At 44.2% G+C, this 18,659-nt stretch overlaps 1 protein-coding gene across 1 annotated transcript in view; it reads left to right on the forward strand.

Moving 5' to 3' along the window:
* Positions 1–17,541, forward strand: part of RHCG (Rh family C glycoprotein) — a 36,761-nt gene extending 19,220 nt beyond the window's left edge. The window contains exons 4-11 of the mRNA XM_079954330.1: positions 2,213–2,360; positions 2,731–2,897; positions 6,811–6,948; positions 9,595–9,731; positions 10,735–10,859; positions 14,211–14,284; positions 15,314–15,407; positions 16,410–17,541. Coding sequence (XP_079810456.1) covers positions 2,213–2,360; positions 2,731–2,897; positions 6,811–6,948; positions 9,595–9,731; positions 10,735–10,859; positions 14,211–14,284; positions 15,314–15,385 — 861 coding nt within the window. The 3' untranslated portion in view covers positions 15,386–15,407; positions 16,410–17,541. The remainder of the gene's footprint in view (positions 1–2,212; positions 2,361–2,730; positions 2,898–6,810; positions 6,949–9,594; positions 9,732–10,734; positions 10,860–14,210; positions 14,285–15,313; positions 15,408–16,409) is intronic.
* Positions 17,542–18,659: the final 1,118 nt, after the last annotated feature.

The raw sequence follows: 18,659 nt of genomic DNA on the forward strand, positions 1-18,659 counted from the left end.
CCTGACATTCAGAAGACATCTTAAGGCAGCCCTGTTCAGGGAAGTTTTTAATGTGTGACATTTTAGTGTATTTTTGGTCTCTGTGTAAGCCACCCAGAGTGGCTGGGGAAACCCAGCCAGATGGGCGGGGTACAAATAAATTATTATTATTATTATTATTATTATTATTATTATTATCCTGGCAATAGGGGATTTCCTTCCAACTCTCAGCACCCTTAACCAGCTACATTTCCCAGGATTCTTTGGGGGAAGCTATGACTGTGTATGATACTGCTTTAAATGTGTAGTGCAGATGGAGCAGAGCGACAAGCAGGGGGAAGAGTGGGGGCCCAGCCAGCCAAGTAACCCACCTGTGTGGGAAGGGGAGGGATGAAAGGAAAACTGCTTGAGGGACAGAACCAAACTGAACAGAACACCACTCATGGGATTAGCAATTGCACATTAGTAGTTGTTTTAATGGGTGAGTGGGCCAGTGGCGTAGCGTGGGTTGTCAGCACCCGGGGCAAGGCAAGTAATTTGCGCCCCCTAACCCATGGATTTGCGCCCCCTAACCCGTGGATTTGTGCCCCCTAACCCTAACCCCCAGATGTTGCGCCCGGTGCGGCCGGCCCCCCCTGCACCCCCCACGCTACGCCACTGGAGTGGGCACAGGCCTTCCCCAATTTAGATCAGGAGTCTGGCAAAACAAAGGAGGGAGGCGGTGTTGGGGGGCTTTATCCGCAGGTCTCTTATCCAAAAACCTGGAGTCAGTCCTGGCCTTGTGGAATGTGATTGCACAAGTAGGGCAATGGTGTGTAAAGGCCCCCGGAGGAAGACATTCCTCAGACCATCAGATAGAGGAACTGGACTATGCCCTGAGGGAGGCAAGCTCAAAAATAGATTTTTTTGTCACTGTGTGGGATGCAAGGACAGCCTTGGGCTTCACTCAGGCCCACCAATGTTGCAAGCGCTGGGAAATATTACTTGTTTGCCAAATTCATGTCAGTTGCACCAAATAATATTACAATGAATTCACTCCATAAACGGAAAGCCAGATTAGTTTCCTATATTTTCGCGTATAACATTCTTCTTTTATCAGCTCCAAAACGCTGTTTTTATGTGCCAAGCTCAGAACCAAACTGGACAGAACACCATTCATGGGATTAGCAATTGCACAAATCGTAGTTGTTTTAAAGCAGGCGTCGGCAACCTTTTTCAGCCATGGGCCAGTCTACCGTCCCTCAGACCATGTGGTAGGCCGGACTATATGGGGGGGGGGGGAATGAACGAATTCCTATGCCCCACAAATAACCCAGAGATGCATTTTAAATAAAAGCACACATTCTACTCATGTAAAAACACTAGGCAGGTCCCACAAATAACCCAGAAATGCATTTTAAATAAAAGGACACATTCTACTCATGTAAAAACATGCTGATTCCCAGACCGTCCGCGGGCCAGATTTAGAAGGCAATTGGGCCAGATCCGGCCCCCGGGCCTTAGGTTGCCTACCCCTGTTTTAAACAGTGAGTGAGCACAGGCCTCCCTCAATCTAGATCTGGACTCTGGCAAAAGGGGTGTGTGTGTTGGGGAGCTTTAAGCCTTTAACTTCTGCTGTGGTCCTGAGCTTGGGGAGGGTGCCTTGACTACACTGTTGAAAGCTTTCACTGTTGCCAAGATTCGCCACATTCACACCATATGTTTTACATACCACTCAACTGCCCCGATTAAATGGGAACATCCCATTTGGGGGTTCTGTTCTCTCACATGAGAGCATGGCACCTGAAAACGAGTGAGATCGCGATATCTCATGAGATCACGGAGCCCCAAAATGTGAGGTGTTTTGGCTGTGTACTCTCGCACTGGTCACGTGACTTGCCTGGGAGCGCAGCCTGGAAGATGCACATCCCAGTTTTCACCCTGAACATGTTGGAGGGCATGCATTTTAAACACCACACATTTAAAACACTTTTAACAGTCATGGCTTCTGCCAAATAATCCTGGGAGTTGTAGTTTGGTAAGGGTTCTGAGAGTTGTTAGGAGGCCCTTATTCCCCTCACAGAAATATAGTTCCCAGAATTCTCTGTGAAGAGGAATTGGATTGTTAGACCACTCTGAGAATTGTTGCTCTGTGAGGGGATTTTCTCATTGTGGTCTAGCTGCTTGTGGGACAGTCATGGAGACCCTCCCGTTCCTTCCCAAGGCTGACCCCTGTTCTCTCCCATCACTGCAGGTTAAAGATGCTGGTGGATCCATGACCATTCACACATTTGGCGCTTATTTTGGGCTAGTGGTGACCGCCATTTTGTATCGCCCCAACTTGGAGCAGACCAAAGATAAGCAGGGTTCTGTCTACCACTCAGATCTCTTCTCTATGATTGGTAAGATTTGCCTTTGGTTTTTGATGCTTTCCACCTTCAGCTTGCAGAGTGTCCAGGCTTAGGGAAGATCGGGCCCAGTTGCTAATGAGAAGAATGTCCCTTCTCTCCATCCTTAATCCTGCCAAAGTAGCTCAGAGACTGATAATGGTTACTGGCAAGGCTTGAGTCTTATATTTTAACACTTGGAGACCACTCACTGGTGGCAAAGAAGAACTACAGCCCAAAATTCATGTTACAAAGAATGAATGGGTCATGAACCCAAGTAAAATTGGATTTATGGGTTGATATACCGAAAAAGTTGGGAACCACTGATCTAGATGCTTCCGTTGATCTGATGTTGCAAGTTAGTTCTTCCCTCCTCCTCCTCCAGGCACCTTATTTCTATGGATGTACTGGCCCAGTTTCAACTCTGCCATTTCTGATCATGGAGATGCCCAACACCGAGCTGCCATCAACACCTATTGCTCTCTGGCAGCCTGTGTCCTCACGACTGTGGCCTTCTCGAGCTTGTTGCAGAAGAAAGGCAAGCTGAACATGGTGAGCAAAGACTGACGATCTTCACATTGCCACCACTAGCATGGGGTGCATAAGTACGCTCCCTTCTTTGCTCCTTGTGTTTTGTGGTCTCATAGGAACTGTAGGGAGATGCAGATCCACACACGCCTCTGGCAAGTAATTATTTTGGGGGGAGTTGCAGGGAAATTAAAGGTTTCCAAAATTCGTGGGTGTAGTGGTTTCAAACCACTTTTCCAAGGACCACCAATGGTCATTATGGAAGAGCAAGGGGGGGGGGAATGCTAACGTTTTCCGCTAAATGTTGAAGAGGCAAGCCACTATTCAGTGTGCCTTTTAAATGAGAAGGCTTATCTCTTCAGCCATGCAGCTGGCACCAGTGGAAAATAAAGAACGGAAGGATAATCAATGGAACCAAGTAGACAGAATTGGGTTCTGGAGAGCAAGAGGAGGAGCGTCACTTTCCCTTAATAAGAATATAGACTACTGAATGCAGGAAACTCCATTATAATGAGACCGTCTATAGTTCATTATTGTCTGCTCAGACTGTCAACAACACTCCAAGGATCCAGAGAGAGGTCTTTCTAATCCTGAGATTATTTCAGTGCAGATGTAGGGCAAGATCACCAAGCTTTTGAAGCTGGTGGAACAAATCCCATGGGCACCAGTCACTACCACGTCTGTCCACAGAGAGAACCTCTTTGCATGTCTCCTCTTTTCAGAAAGGAAGCGAGGGTAGGTAGGTGCCTAATCCTGGTATCCAATGAAATCTGGATATGTCTGAGGAGGTGTGTTCAGCCTAGGCGTGGCTCCAGCCCGGCACGTTTCCCTCTAGCTGTGCCTCCTGCTGCTCCGATCCCTCGTTCGCCACGAATGCAGAGTAAACACAGCGGAGCTGTTGCTTCTCGGTGTTTAGAAGATTCAAACACACCCAGTCATTAGTGTGTTTATTTGACAGTGTTTATTCAAGCAGTTAAACAAAACAGAACTCCTCAGACTCTCCCTGGACTTCTAGCGCTCATGGCTGCTACCGTCTCCTTCGGAAAACGGAGACAAACAGGCAGTGGAATCAGGCCACTCCCTCAGCCACGCCTCAGGAATGTGAGACGTCACTCAGAACTTCTTAACCCTATAAGTTCTGATTCTCTCCACAGGAGGGGCTGAGTCAGTGCAAGCAGGAACTGAGCAGGAGGAGCAAACAACCTCTCATATTTATTGAAAAATATTTATTGAGACCTTTCATGGGTGCTGTTGTGGGAATGTTGTAAATACTAGGAGAGGATATATTGATTTCATAGTATCCTTCCTAAATCATGCTTGTGAGTCAGCAGCAGAGTGACATTCCCCAATATATAGCAGGGAGGTAGTTGGTAAATTTGTTTGAACCTCTTTACTTAAGCAATCCAATCTGGCTTTGTTCAGATTGGGTTCTGTTCCTGGTGAGTCCCCTTTTATCCCTCCTAAAAAAAATAAAGACACAAGAAGCTTCTTTTAAAAGTAATAAGAAGTTTACTCACATTCAGTTCACAGTTGGATCCCTGAGGGCAGGCTTTAGCTTACAGATACAGATACAATGTGGCTTACACCCTTGTAAGGATGGGGCCATGTGCTGCTGGCAGAGAGCCAACAGTGCAGTCCAAGAGAAGAAAAGGAATCAAAAGAGGAGGATGGTTGCATGGCTGGACCTTTTGTGGGGTCTGCCAGGGTCACGCCCACCTACCTGGTCACATGCAGGGGGAGGATGCTCCAGACCAGGTGGGACAGGAAGTTCAGCTGGCTGGTTCAACATCTCCCTGTCTGTGTCCACTCTAGGCAAACAAGGAATGTTGCATTTGACTGCTCCAATGGACTACATCCCACAGCCATAAGCGGTAGGGGCAGCATATTGGTCCCTTCCAACTCTACAATTATTTGATTCTGTGACTATGATTCTAATGCCTGATAGGGAACTGAACTCTACAAAGTTGGAGAACAAACATGTGCTCTGCCATTGAGCTACAGCCCTTCTCACATTCCTTGGGTAGCCAATGTGGTCTCCCTCCAGATATTGTTCCAACTGCAACCTCCATCATCCCCGATCCTTGACTATACTAGCTGGGTCTGATGGGAGTTGGCTAGCCCTGATGCAAGGCCTGGAATTATGTTACTTAAGCTGCTCAGAATCCTGTGCATGACAAGCTCTTTGAGCAGTCATTCTGATTTGCTTGAAGAAAGCTCATGGGGTTAGATTGTCATATCTGGTGTTGACTGAGCTTTCATTCTTATTCATTTCCTGGTAGGCTATATATGACAATGACCATTCATCCCCATTTGCTTATGCAGTGTTTATATCCCGTGAATCATTGGTTCATCATACACTTTTCAACGTGTTCCCCCAACACTTCCCTAACCACAAAAGTTGTTGTTGTTGCCGTTAAGTGATTTTCTTGAGGTCACCAAAGCACTTTAATCCACTTTAACTGCACAAAGCTCAGTTTCTCAGTGTGCACTTGAACCCACCCCCTACTGACAATCTGGGCACACCTCAGTTTATTTATTTATTCTACTGTATTTAACAACATTTATGTGTCACTTGCTAGAACAGGTATACCTCCTAGGGATTTACAAAATGCGATCTAAAATGGTGATTTTAAAAACATAGAAACAAACATAAGAAATCAAGTTATGTAAAAGAAATTAAAATATAAAATGAAGCCATTATCATAGAATTGTGAAGATAGAAGGGACCCTGAGGATCATCTAGTCTGAACACCTGCAATGCAGGAATATGCAGTCATCCCATAGGGGATCGAACCTGCAACCTTGCCGTTAACCGTACCATGCTCTAATAAAACACTTATCCTAATTAAAACCACATGTCCAGACTTCATATTACGCACCAGCATTTTAGCAGGCACTGAAAACAATTCAGCGAAGGTGACTGTCGAAGATCCATGGACTGTGAAGGCTCCAATCTCAGCTGCAATGAGTGCAAAACAAACAATATGTGTGATCATAAGTAAACATAGGGTTATAGCTAATTAAATTTTAGTCAGGGTAGACCCATTGAAATTAATGGCCTAACCTAGGCCCATTAATTTCAAGGGGGTCTGTTCTGAGTAAAAATGAGTTGAAGATAACCTGCAAATGTCCAGGAGCCAAGTGCTAGCAAACAACAAGGGCAACTGAGACAAGGGGTAGATACCATGAAAGGAGAAGGGCAGAGGCTTGGCAAATGAGCTGGGAAGGTGTGGTTGGCTTCCAACAGTTTGTAGAAGAGTGATGGAAGAAGACATAACCACAGGACTCCAGAAAGAGTGGGGACAGAAGGAGAATAAGGCAAACTCCAGATGTTTTGGGACTACAGTTCCCATCATCCCTGACCACTAGTCCTGTTAGCTAGGGGTGATGGGAGTTGTAGTCCCAAAACATCTGGAGGGCCAAGTTTGGCTATGCCTACTTTAAAGCACATTCCTTCCCTCAAAGAATTCTGGGCCCTGTAATTTTCTTTAACAATTGCCAGGAATTGTAGCTGCGAGGGGTAAAGTACAGGGCCCAGGATTCTCTGAGGGGTAAAAGGTGCTCTGATTGTACTTCAGAAGTATAAATGTACACAGCCTAAGATTGTATGGACCAGCATGTGAGAGATAAGGGATGTGAGTTTCACTTCCATCCTTTGTAAAACAGGGATGGGGAACCCATGGTCTTTCAGATGTCGCTGGACTCCAGCTCCCATCAGCCCCAGCCAGCAGTGGACAACCATCAGGGATGATGGGAGTTGGAGTCCAAAATGTCTGAAGGGCACCACTCCTGGCCTAACTGTACCACAGTAATAGGAAGCCTCGTGCTATAAATGGTGGTCCTTATGGTTGTTCCGTGAACACAGCTAGACAGTCAGGGTACAAATAATAAAATTATTATTATTATTACTGAATACTGAATTTGCTGTTTTGTGCAGGTCCACATCCAAAATGCCACCCTGGCAGGGGGTGTTGCTGTGGGCACTGCTGCAGAAATGATGCTCACCGCATATGGCTCCCTCATTGTTGGTTTTATCTGTGGCATTGTGTCTACCGTTGGGTTTTTCTACTTCACGGTAAGGGCACTTCTGAGTCTTTTTAGAAAATATTAGATCTAGCTTCAAGGCAACACATGGAGATCTGCATTGATCACTGCAGTGAGGAAGCTCCAGCTGGCTGAGGGGGTGCAATACAATTTCTTGAATAGCTGGGGCACAGCCAAATGTCCTCTGGAAATTGAGGGGGCCTGGCCCCCTCGAAAATGCATTTTTGGGGGGCAAAACTACCTCAGCCCCTACAAATCGGCTCCTATGTTGCAATGTACCCCTTATTAAAGGTAAAGGTACCCCTGCCCGTACGGGCCAGTCTTGACAGACTCTGGGGTTGTGCGCCCATCTCACTTAAGAGGCCAGGGGCCAGCGCTGTCCGGAGACACTTCCGGGTCACGTGGCCAGCGTGACATCGCTGCTCTGGCGAGCCAGAGCCGCACACGGAAACGCCGTTTACCTTCCCGCTGGTAAGCGGTCCCTATTTATCTACTTGCACCCGGAGGTGCTTTCGAACTGCTAGGTTGGCAGGCGCTGGGACCGAGCAGCGGGAGCGCACCCCGCCGCAGGGATTCGAACCGCCGACCTTTCGATCGGCAAGTCCTAGGCGCTGAGGCTTTACACAATTATCAGATTATTGTATATGTTTAGAAGCTTGTGTGGCCGGCACTTTCTTGATCTCCTGCCCTCAGGCAGAAGATATAGAAGCATGATTAGTCGCACCAACAGGGTAAAGAACAGCTTCTATCCGTGGACTGTTAGGCTGCTGAATGAAAAGATAACAGCAGGGCAACTGACTTTCGGGTTTGGTGGGTGTGCGTCAGTAAACAAGGGGAATTAAGGCTAAGAGAGCTCGTGTAATCTCACTATATACAAGTTGTACAAGTGACAATAAAGTACAGTGGTGCCCCGCATGACGAATGCCTCGCAAGATGGAAAACTCGCTAGACGAAAGAGTTTTCCGTTTTGGAGGTGCTTCGCAAAACAAATTTCCTATGGGCTTGCTTCGCAAGACGAAAATGTCTTGCGAGTTCCTGCGGGTTCCCCCCCCCTTTTTCTAAGCTGCTTAAACCGCTTATCCACTAAGCCGCTAAAAGCCGCTAAAAGCCGCTAAAAGCCGCTAAGCCGCTAATAGCACTAATCCGCTAAGCCGTCAATGGGCTTGCTTCGCAAGACGAAAAAACCGCTAGACGAAGAGAATCGCGGAACGGATTCTTTTCGTCTTGCGACGCACCACTGTATTTCAAATTTCAAATATTAATTGTAGAAGGGGCATGGCTGTGAGGGAGCATAGCTGTGGCTATCATGAAAGGACCCTGCACTTCCAAATATGCCACTATATTGTGAAATGTCCCACAAGTGACACGATCCTTTGGTCCTACATGCTTTATGGCAGCTTTTCAACTGTACTTGTGGATTGGGAATCTCCAATATTCTGCACACCGTAGATCTATAATATGTGCCAGAGTCCTCGGCAATGCGTGTGAAATATACTCGGAGTCGAGAGTGGATTTCATGCTCTTTATTCAGCTCATAGTGGTGAGGAGGAATGAAAGTTCCCCCAAAATATCTGCTTTATATACATTATTTACACAATGGGCTGCACGTGATTGGCTAATTCCGGGATTCTCCTGTAGGCCAATCAGGTTGTGGATTCACTTCCACCTGGAGCTGAATTGGGTGGCTTCTGCGGACCAATCATACTGCTGCATTGTTCTAGGACCAATCAGACTGCTGCATTCTGAATCCTATTGTTCTAGGACCAATCAGATGGGGCCTATTTATTTCTCCACTATGTTTATATCTTGGCTTCTTTTCTGGGAGCTCAAGGTAGAATACATGGCTCTCCTCCCCCTCCATTTGATTCTCACAACAAGCCTGCGAGGTTGGTTAGGCTGAGAGATCCCAAGTTCTGCGGTGAGCTACTTAGCCAAGTGGGGATCTGAACCTGGGTTTCCTAGTGCCTAACCTCTACCCTGCTCTAGGCACGGAGAACCCAGATGTTGTTGGACTACATCTCCCATCAGTCCTGGCCAGAATGACCAATGGTGAGGGATGATGGGAGCTGCAGTCCAATAACAGCTGGAGGGGGGGGTGACAGGTACGACTCCCTATGTAGCCAGAACAGCATCTTCACCATAAGCAGGCAGTACTGGTAGGCTTGAGGGAACCTCAAGGTTTGCTGAAGCACAACATTACAGTGGTACCTTGGGTTAAGTACTTAATTCGTTCTGGAGGTCCGTTCTTAACCTGAAACTGTTCTTAACCTGAAGCACCACTTTAGCTAATGGGGCCTCCTGCTGCTGCCGGCGCGCCGCCAGAGCACGATTTCTGTTCTTATCCTGTAGCAAAGTTCTTAACCCCAGGTACTATTTCTGGGTTAGCAGAGTCTGTAACCTGAAGTGTCTGTAACCTGAAGCGTATGTAACCTGAGGTACCACTGTATTTTATTTTTTTTTTTAAAAAAAGACAAGCATCCTGAGGGAGAGGGAACCTTGAAACAGCTGACTGAGCAGTGACTGGCTGACTATTTGGGAACAGAAAACCAGTGTGTGGTGGCGGCCATGAAATGGAGTATTCTTAAAGAGGGTCATGGTTGAACAGGAGCACCCCACATTGCACAGTGTTTTTCAGGTTCTGCTTCTAAATGCTTTGCTCTCCCCTCATGCCTGCCAGCCTTTCCTGGAGTCCAAGCTGCGTATTCAAGACACATGCGGTATTCACAACCTACATGGGATGCCAGGACTGATTGGAGGAATTGTGGGGGCCGTCACGGCTGCTGCTGCGACTGAAGGAGTCTACGGGAAGGAAGGGTGAGCATCTCTGAAGGGTGGTGTGTTTTGTTTGGGGTGGGGGATGAAGGGGATATAGAACTTGACTCTATGGCGGTGATCCACCTGCATATTTTTTTTTAATGCCTGTTACTTAGCAGAAGCTGGAAGACTTTTTCAACTCAAGAGCCACATTCCATTCAGGGTAATCTTCCTAGGGCCGCATACTAGTGGTGGGCGGGGCCAGAGGCAAATATGGGCAGAGCAACAAATGCAAATTTCACCCTAGTACAGCAGGCTAGTTTTCGATGCACACTCACCTCTCTCATTCCCCCTTCCTGAGATTCAAAGAGGCATTATTGTTCAGTTGTTCCGCCTGGCCTTTGACTTGGAATCAATTTGATCACCTCCCCCTCTTTCCTTTTTCCTTTCTCCTTCTGTGATGGAACTCCTATTTGGGGACTTCCCTGGCTTTTTTCTGGCCCACATAGGACCGGTTTGGATAGGTGGCCTTGGTGAAGACTTGACGTTTTCATTCCCCCAAAAGTTTTTGATTTGAGTTTCTACTGAAATGAGGCTGCATTTTAATGTTGTATTTTAATCTTGTTTTTAAGTTGTATTTTAATCAATTGTTTTTATACCTGGTGTTAGCCGCCCTGAGCCCAGTCTTGGCTGGGGAGAGCGGGGTATAAATTATTATTATTATTATTATTATTATTATTATTATTATTATTATTATTTATTATCAGAGTTCAAGGGTGCAGTTCAGCCAAGTCGAAACATTCTGGGTGCAAAACAGGGCTGGTATGGGGTGTGGCACAAGGGCCTGGCAAAAAGGCCAAAGGGGCCACATTTTGGCCCTGGGCCTGGGATTTCTGAGCCCTGATTGAAGTGTAACGTGTTAAAGAAAAGCTCACAATTCTGAGGAAAGTATGGGCTTTGCTTTGGCAAAACAGTGACGCTTCTGAAAGGACTTTGGGTTGCTCTCTCTGAACACGTGGGAAAGCCTGACTCGCCTTTCCCCTGTTCCTTCCCTTCCACACAGGCTCATCCGTGCTTTTGACTTCACGGGAGACTTCAGCCACAGAACGCCCAGCGTCCAAGGCGGCTTCCAGGCAGCTGGCATCGCTGTATCATTGGGCATGGCCTTGGCAGGAGGTGCCATCGTAGGTGCGTGGTAGAACCACAGCTTTGCATACTGACGGCCCCAGGGTTCAATCCTTGACATCTGCAGTGAGAAGAATCAGGAAGCGAGCGATGGGAAGGACCCCTCTGCCTAAGACTCTGGAGAATGCCAGTCATGATTGAGTTCAAATGTGCCTTTCCATTTTGACTCAGAATTCAGGCTGTGCGTTACAATAGTCTTTTTGTCTCTTTCTGATCTGCCAGACAGGAATGCCACCTGTATTATTATTATTATTATTATTATTATTATTATTATTATTTACTCCCCAGCCACCCTGGGCGGCACCCAGCAGAATATTAAAAGCACAAGAAAACATCAAACATTAAAAACTTCCTTAAACAGGGCTGCCTTCAGATGTCAGATAGTTGTTTATTTCCTTGACATCTGGTGAGAGGGCGTTCCACAGGGTGGGCATCACTACCAAGAAGGCCCTCTGCCTGGTTCCCTGTAACCCCACTTCTCGCAGCAAGGGAACTACCAGTAGGCCCTTGGAGCTGGACCTCAGTGTCCGGGCTGAATTATGGGGATGGAGACGCTCCTTCAGCTATACTGGGCTGAGGCCGTTTAGGGCTTTAAAGGTGAGCACCAACACTTTGAACTGTGCTCAGAAATGTATTGGGAGCCAATGTAGGACTTTCAGGACCGTGTTATATGGCCTTTGTTTTATGTGACCCAGGGAGCCCAGGTTGTGTTAAGTCAGATCAGGCTTTGATCTGGGCCTACAATGGCAAATGTCCTTCTGCTCCCTTGGTATTCAAAGTACACTGCGCCACCATCCTGAGTTCTTTACTGTCTTTTCCCAGCAACTGCCTACAATTTTAGCCTCATGGTTCTTTGTGGTGTTTCACCACCGCCATCTTGTGGTATGTTGGGGTATGATTCCCCCCCCCCTAAAAAACCCCCTATTTACAATGTTTCCAATAATTCAGTTTACTGTTACATGTCACACATCAAACAGTCTTGGGCCCAAAATTAGTTTCTTGAGGAGTTTCTCTCTCTTTTTTTTAAATAATATTTTTATTTATTTTCAAATACAAATTTATATAACCAATATCAGAATTTATCACATAATCTTCTTTTTTTTACTTCCCCCAGTTTCTCTGCCAATCTTCCGTTTTGTTTATTTATTCACACATTTTCTAATTTTAATATTACCTTTGAAATATAACCTCCCCAATCTTATTCCCTTTTTTACAATATTCCTCATATTTTCACAGAACATCTTGAAAGCCTACAAACGTTGTCTGTTCATCACATATACTTTTCAGATAATCTGTAAATTTTCCCCAGTCCTCGGTGAACTAACTTCTGGTCTCGCAAATATCGAATCTTCCCCATTAGTTTATCCAGTTCTGCAAAGTCCGTCAATTTCGATCTCCATTCTTCAACCGTCGGTAATTATTCCTGTTTCCATTTTTGGGCCATGAGTATTCTCGCCGCTGTTACTACGTATTGGAAAAGTTTACAGTCTTTTTTACATATTTCATTTCCTACAATTCCTAAAAGAAAAGCCTCCAGTTTCTTAACAAATGTATATTTCAACATCTTTTTCAATTCATTATAAATCATTTCCCAGAAGCCTTTCACTTTTTTACATTCCCACCACATATGAAAAAATGTCCCTTCTTTTTCTTTACACTTCCAACACTTATTACACGTTTTATACATTTTTGCAAGTTTTACTGGTGTGATATACCATCTATATACCATTTTCATAACATTTTCCTTTAACGCAGTACATGCTGTATATCTTAATCTTTCATTCCATAATTTTGTCCTGTCATCAAATTGTATATTATATCCAAAATCTCTGGCCCAATGTACCATCACCGATTTAACTTCTTCATCTTTTGTATACCATTCCAGCAGCATTTTATACATTTTTGATAAGATTTTATAATCATTACTTAGTATTTCTATTTGAAATTTTGAATCCTTTTCCACATAACCGCACTCTTTAACATCCTTGTTAAACATTTCATTAACCTGATAATAATGCAACCAATCATATACATACTCTTTTACCTCTTCATGTGGTTTTATTTTCCATTTCCCTCCTTCTTTAATTATCAACTCTCCATATGTTATCCATCTCCCCCTCATATTGATCTTTTTAAACACTCATCACCTCTAATGGGGAGAGCCAGTGAGGAAGTTTTGGTTCTAATAGGTTTTTATACCTATCCCATATTTCTATAAGAGATCTACGGAAAATGTGGTTTTCAAAACCTTTATGCATTTTCTTCTTTTCACACCATAAGTATGCGTGCCAAACAAATCTGTTGTCAAAACCTTCCAAATCTAACAACTCTCCATTTTCCAATTTTATTCACTCTTTTAACCAACAGAGGCATGATGCTTCATAATATAATTTCAGGTCTGGCAGAGGGAAGCCCCCTCTTTCTTTCGCATCCATTAATAACTTAAATTGAATTCTTGGCTTCTTACCCTGCCAGATATACCTCAAAATTACTCTTTGCCATTCTTTAAATATTGCTGCCCCCTTGCTTATAGGAATTGTCTGAAACAAAAATAACATCTTTGGCAGCTCACTCATCTTTATCGTTGAGATTCTCCCCCAAAATGATAACTTCATCCTTCCCCACACCTCCAGATCTCTTTTTATTCCATTCCACACTGGTATATAATTATTCTGAAACAGATCAATATTCTTGGGTGTTAGCCGTATTCCCAAATATTTGATTTTCTTTACCACTTTTATCTCTGTTTGTTGTTGCATTGTTTCTATCATCTCTTGAGTTTCTTGAGGAGTTTCTCATCTCATGATCACTTTTTCCCCCTTTCAGTTTTGACAGATAGACACATTTTGGCAAGCAGTATATCCCCTAATAAAATACATTTTATTTTCACTCATATTATTCAGTTCTATCTATTCCCCTCATATGTTTTCTATGTTTGTAAACATTGATTGAAAAACTGCACCGGCAAATTCAGGTAACTGCAAATCCTGAAGGGTGGCTGCATTTCAATTCAGGTGTGCCTTTAAATGAAACAACAATCAAACTGAATCAAATTTCTGCTGCATCCCTGATTCCTAGTTGGCCTGCCCCACCAAACTGCAGCCAGGGGCCTAATGAAAAACCATATTGCCCTGAGGTGCGTGTCATATTGCTTTAATTATTTTTAACTGCTTTAATTGCCATGCTTTTTAACTGGGGCTCTCTTTTATTTTTTAATTAAAGCTGTTTTCATAATCTGTGTGTTTTAATTACACAGTTGTTAACTGCTTAGAAGCCATTTTGGCACATAAGCGGTATATAAATTAAAATAAAAAAGAATAGCATTAACTCCGTGCTCTGTTATCTTTCCTTCAGGTGGCATTTTGAAACTGCCTTTCTTTGGAGACCCCACAGATGAAAACTGCTTTGAGGATAATGTTTACTGGGAAGTAAGTGATTTAGACCTCTAGGTTCAGACACCTGAAGGATTCTGTCTTTGCAGAGTTTGATTCAGCTGACTTGATCCACAGCTCTAAAGTGTGGAATAATCTTTTGTCTTGCTGAGTATTTGGAACATGGGACATCTAGCACAGGATGGGGAAAGCTGTAAATCTCCAGATGTTGCTGGATTCAAACTCCCATCAGCCCCAGCCAGCCTGGCCGATAACCAGGGATAATGGAATTTGTAGTCCAACAAAATCTGGAGGCCTACAGGTTCCCATCTTTGATGTAATGCAAGTCAAATCTTATCTGGAGCAATGCTAGATTATGCAACAGACAGATTTAGGATGTGCTCCTGCTAAACCTCTGCCCGTAAACTGGGCCAGCTGGTTATTATAAGAACAACTGTTTGGAAATTGGTTTTAATTTTCTTCCTCCCTCCCTGTTCCTTTTTCTTTGTGCGTTGTGGTAGTAACTGTCTTGCAAGCCACTCTGGGAGCCATCTGTGGTTAAACGGTGGGATAAGAACTAAATAAATTTGCTCCGATACAAAATTCTCCCTTTACCAAAAATATGACCAAACTCAGTCCATATTGCAGGTTATCTAGTAAACAAAACTGAATAAATATGTAGATTATTGTTCATATTATCCATTCTTATCCATACTAATAACAACTACAATTCTAGGCAGACTATATTGGTTTGGACCAGCCTTTTGACAAGCTTTTGCCCTCCAGATATTTTTAGGACTATAACTCCCATCACCCTCGGTTGTGCTGACTGGGACTGATGGGAGTTGTAGTCCGAGACATCTAAGGCTTGTGTAGACTCTGTGGCGAGGAAAGTAAAGCAAGCCTCTTTAAGCCACGAGATGGTGCTGTTCCCTGTCACATGAAGACTTCATTGTATAACAGTTTTGTTTTGTTTTCCCTCTTTGTGCGTCTTCCGGGCCTCTCCTTTCTCCAGGGCCATAAAAGCTACAGATAACCATGATAAATAAATAAGTTGGGACCTAACAGATGTTTTCATCTTATCAGGTACCTGGGGATGAAGAGAGCAGCTTGTATTGTATGAACGACTCAAACGCGAAGCCTGTGACAGACCCTTAATCCACTGGAGTCTATGCCAAGGGTAAAATGGGACCCCTGTTTTTGGGACAAATGAATCTTGACAATTTCAGATTTTTCGATACTTGAGTTCAGTTCACCTGCAGGAAATTTTATGTGTGTGTTTTCATCTGGGTTTCTCCTAGTATACATAACCTGTACACGATCTCACCTAGTCCCACCTTGCACACACAATCTCACCTGATCTCGTCTAACAGTTTGGGACCAATTTACATGAAAGTTCACCTCACCCATATATATTCACTCAGTCCCTTCAATTTGCAGACCCGGCACCATTACAAGTGCCACATAATGCTTTCCCCTCATTTGTAGTAAACTGATATTTTAGTGTGACAGAACCCGCACTTCGGAAGTGCCTTCAGTGTGCTCTCTTTGGTGACTGCTAAAAACTATTTTTCTTTAGGCAAGTGTGTCTAGACATGGAGAACATTGACATGTGTTCTAGTCTGACTTTTTAGCTTATCACTGGCTTTAATTGTTTTAAAAAGGTTTTAATTAGTTCTTTATAACTGTGTGAATTTCTCCTAATGCACACTTTTTTGGATGCAGTTTTGCCTAATGGACTCATTTTTGGAAATCAGTTTCCTTCAGTGCTTTTTTCCTTAAAAAAAAATGTTTAGGGGTACTCTCATTTTCCTACTCATATTGAAATACTGCCCCTCAATGAGAGCAAACTTTCGATTCACAAAATGTCTAGGGGTATGCGTACACCTGCGTCTCCCCAGAAAAACCCCACTGGTTTTCCCTAATATAATGCATTTTCATGCATACTTCACCCTAGTATATGCAAATCAAATTAAACACTTGTTGTTCAAGCCAATGGACAGCATTTTTATGCCTTTCTGTACACATTACTTTGAGATCTACCCTGAAAAATTCAGAGAATTTCACAGGATGGCTGTGTTTCTGTTTTGGTATTTTTTTTTGAAAGAGTGAATTATAAATGCAAACTTAATGGAATTTCTCCCCTGTCTTTACACGAGCCTTTCATTTTCTTTTCTTATAGGACAATGCAGACAACCAGATCAGTATAATCAGCTTCTCATTTTGGAATTCCTTGAGTGGTTTTTGTTTTGTTTTGTTTTGTTTTGTTTTGTTTTGTTTAATCTCCTACACTCTCAAGTACACAAGAAGTTTGTGGTTTTCTGGAAGCTGTAACATTTGCTACCATCATTTGTCTGGATGCAAAGATTCTTCATGGAATAGATTATGCCATTATTATTATATTATTATTATTATTTCTCTTCCTGCGTCTTGCACCATTGTGAGGTTAGCCTGGAAGAAAGAGTGTTTACATCTTCCTGCTACATGCAAAGACAAGTGGAAATCTATAATATCATGTGATTAGAAGTGGCAGCAAAGTTCCCCCAAGTTCAGGACTTGGATACGAGCTGCAGAGCTTGTGAAAGATCACCTAAAAAGAAGAAGTGAGCTTTGCAAGCCCCAAATGTATTCACCGTCTCAGTTTGAAATCTCAGCCGGAGAATTATTGGCCTCCCCTGCTTGTCCACAACAGCTCCCCTGACTAGCCCCATCTAAAGATGCCTAGAGCAGAAATGGTATGAGCAGAAGAAAGAAGAGGGGAAGAATATTGTCCTTTCCTTCTCTCCCTCCCTCATCATCCAGGCATTCTGCATCGTTAGGCGGCAAAGCTTGAAAAATGATGGAATATGTAGCTATCCTAAAAGTGGCTTGTAATGCATTTTCCCGAACTATCAGATTGGCTTGGGATGTCCCTTCTGATTCCCCCTCTGCCCCCTTTTCTGGGAAATTCCCAAGCTGGAGCTGATCTGAGAAGAGCTTGCAATGCTGTGTTTCGGCCCCTTCATATTCCTCAGATTGGTCTGAGATCCTCTGCTTCCATCCCCCACCCCCTAGGAAGCTTCTGAGCCAGAGGCAATCTGGAAGAGAGCTTTCGAATGCCCTCTCATCTCTAAGTGCGCGGTGGACCCACTCGTGGTGGCAGCGTCTGGGGTCAGGAAGACCAAAATGCTCAAGGCTCCGAAAGCCAGCATGTGATTAGCGTGCTGAAAGATCTGTGATAACGCAGCTGGAGAAGGGGAGACTTGAAACACATGCTGTCGAAATCCCTCCTGTTGGAATCAGTGGATATTAAAAGCGCTTAATGCTAGACTGTACTCTCAAATTTGTTTTTCCTTTTCCTTCTAATAACCAGCAACGGCACTACCTTTAGCTCAGTGGTACAGCATCTGCCTTGCGCGCAGATGGTTGCAGGTTCGGTTCCCAATGGCTTCTCCAAATAGGGCTGCCAACGCGCAGTCAGAGGCACAAATGCTTCTGAATGCCAGTTGCTGGAAGCCGTAGGAACAGAGAGGTTTTTATGCGCTTGGGTCCTGCTAGGATGCTGAACTAGATGGGCCATTGGCCTGATCCAGAGGGGTTCTCCTTATGTCCTTATGGTTGGGAGAGAACCTTGCTTGAATCCCTGCAAAGAGCCGCAGTATGGAATTCACCTGCCAGAGACCTTTGGAAAAGGGAACAATGTGTAGCTGTTTATTTACTAATTCTTGAAACCTCTGAGCCAAGATTGGGGGAAATGGAGTGCTTTACTGTAAACTAAGAACATAGATGTAGTGGACACAGAAGAATCCTGATGGTATGGAGAGAACCACTGGAATGTTTTTTCCTGGTTACAAGCTCTATAGAAAGTCACACTGGGGGAACTTTAGCACTGTATGTTAGAGAGGGCATGGAGTTCATTAAACTATATTTGTTTCTAAGCCAATGCTAGTCCTATTCAGAGTTTTCCCATTGAAATTAATGAATGCAAGTTTCTAATTTCAATGGGTCTATATTGGATATCACACATTGCTACCCCGCTCTTTAATTACAAAAAGAGGCCCCCAGAGCGGCTTGCAGAGATGATTCTTTTAAGACAGCTCCTTCCATCAGGTTTAAATATAACAGACATAACACAAAAGGAAAAGGGATTGGGAGGGAGGAGGAAACTCACTGATGACTACACAATGCCAGGTGTCTCAGGAACGGCTGCCGAGTTGGAAGCCAGCACCAGAGCTCTGTGCTGCTGAAGGAAGCATAACACTCAAAAGAAGAAACAAAATAAAAGAAAAAAATTCCTTCCAGTAGCACCTTAAAGACCAACTAAGTTAGTTCTAAAAGAAGAATAAAGGCCACTTAGCCATGGTGTTGCTTGGATTTTGGGAGTTTCCTGGCCTGGGTGGGTCCCTCTGGGATGGACAGGGCCCCAGACTGGCAACCACTAGTCCAGCCCTAA

The sequence above is a fragment of the Podarcis cretensis genome (genome assembly GCF_951804945.1).
Source record: "Podarcis cretensis genome assembly, chromosome: 14".
NCBI lineage: Eukaryota > Metazoa > Chordata > Lepidosauria > Squamata > Lacertidae > Podarcis > Podarcis cretensis.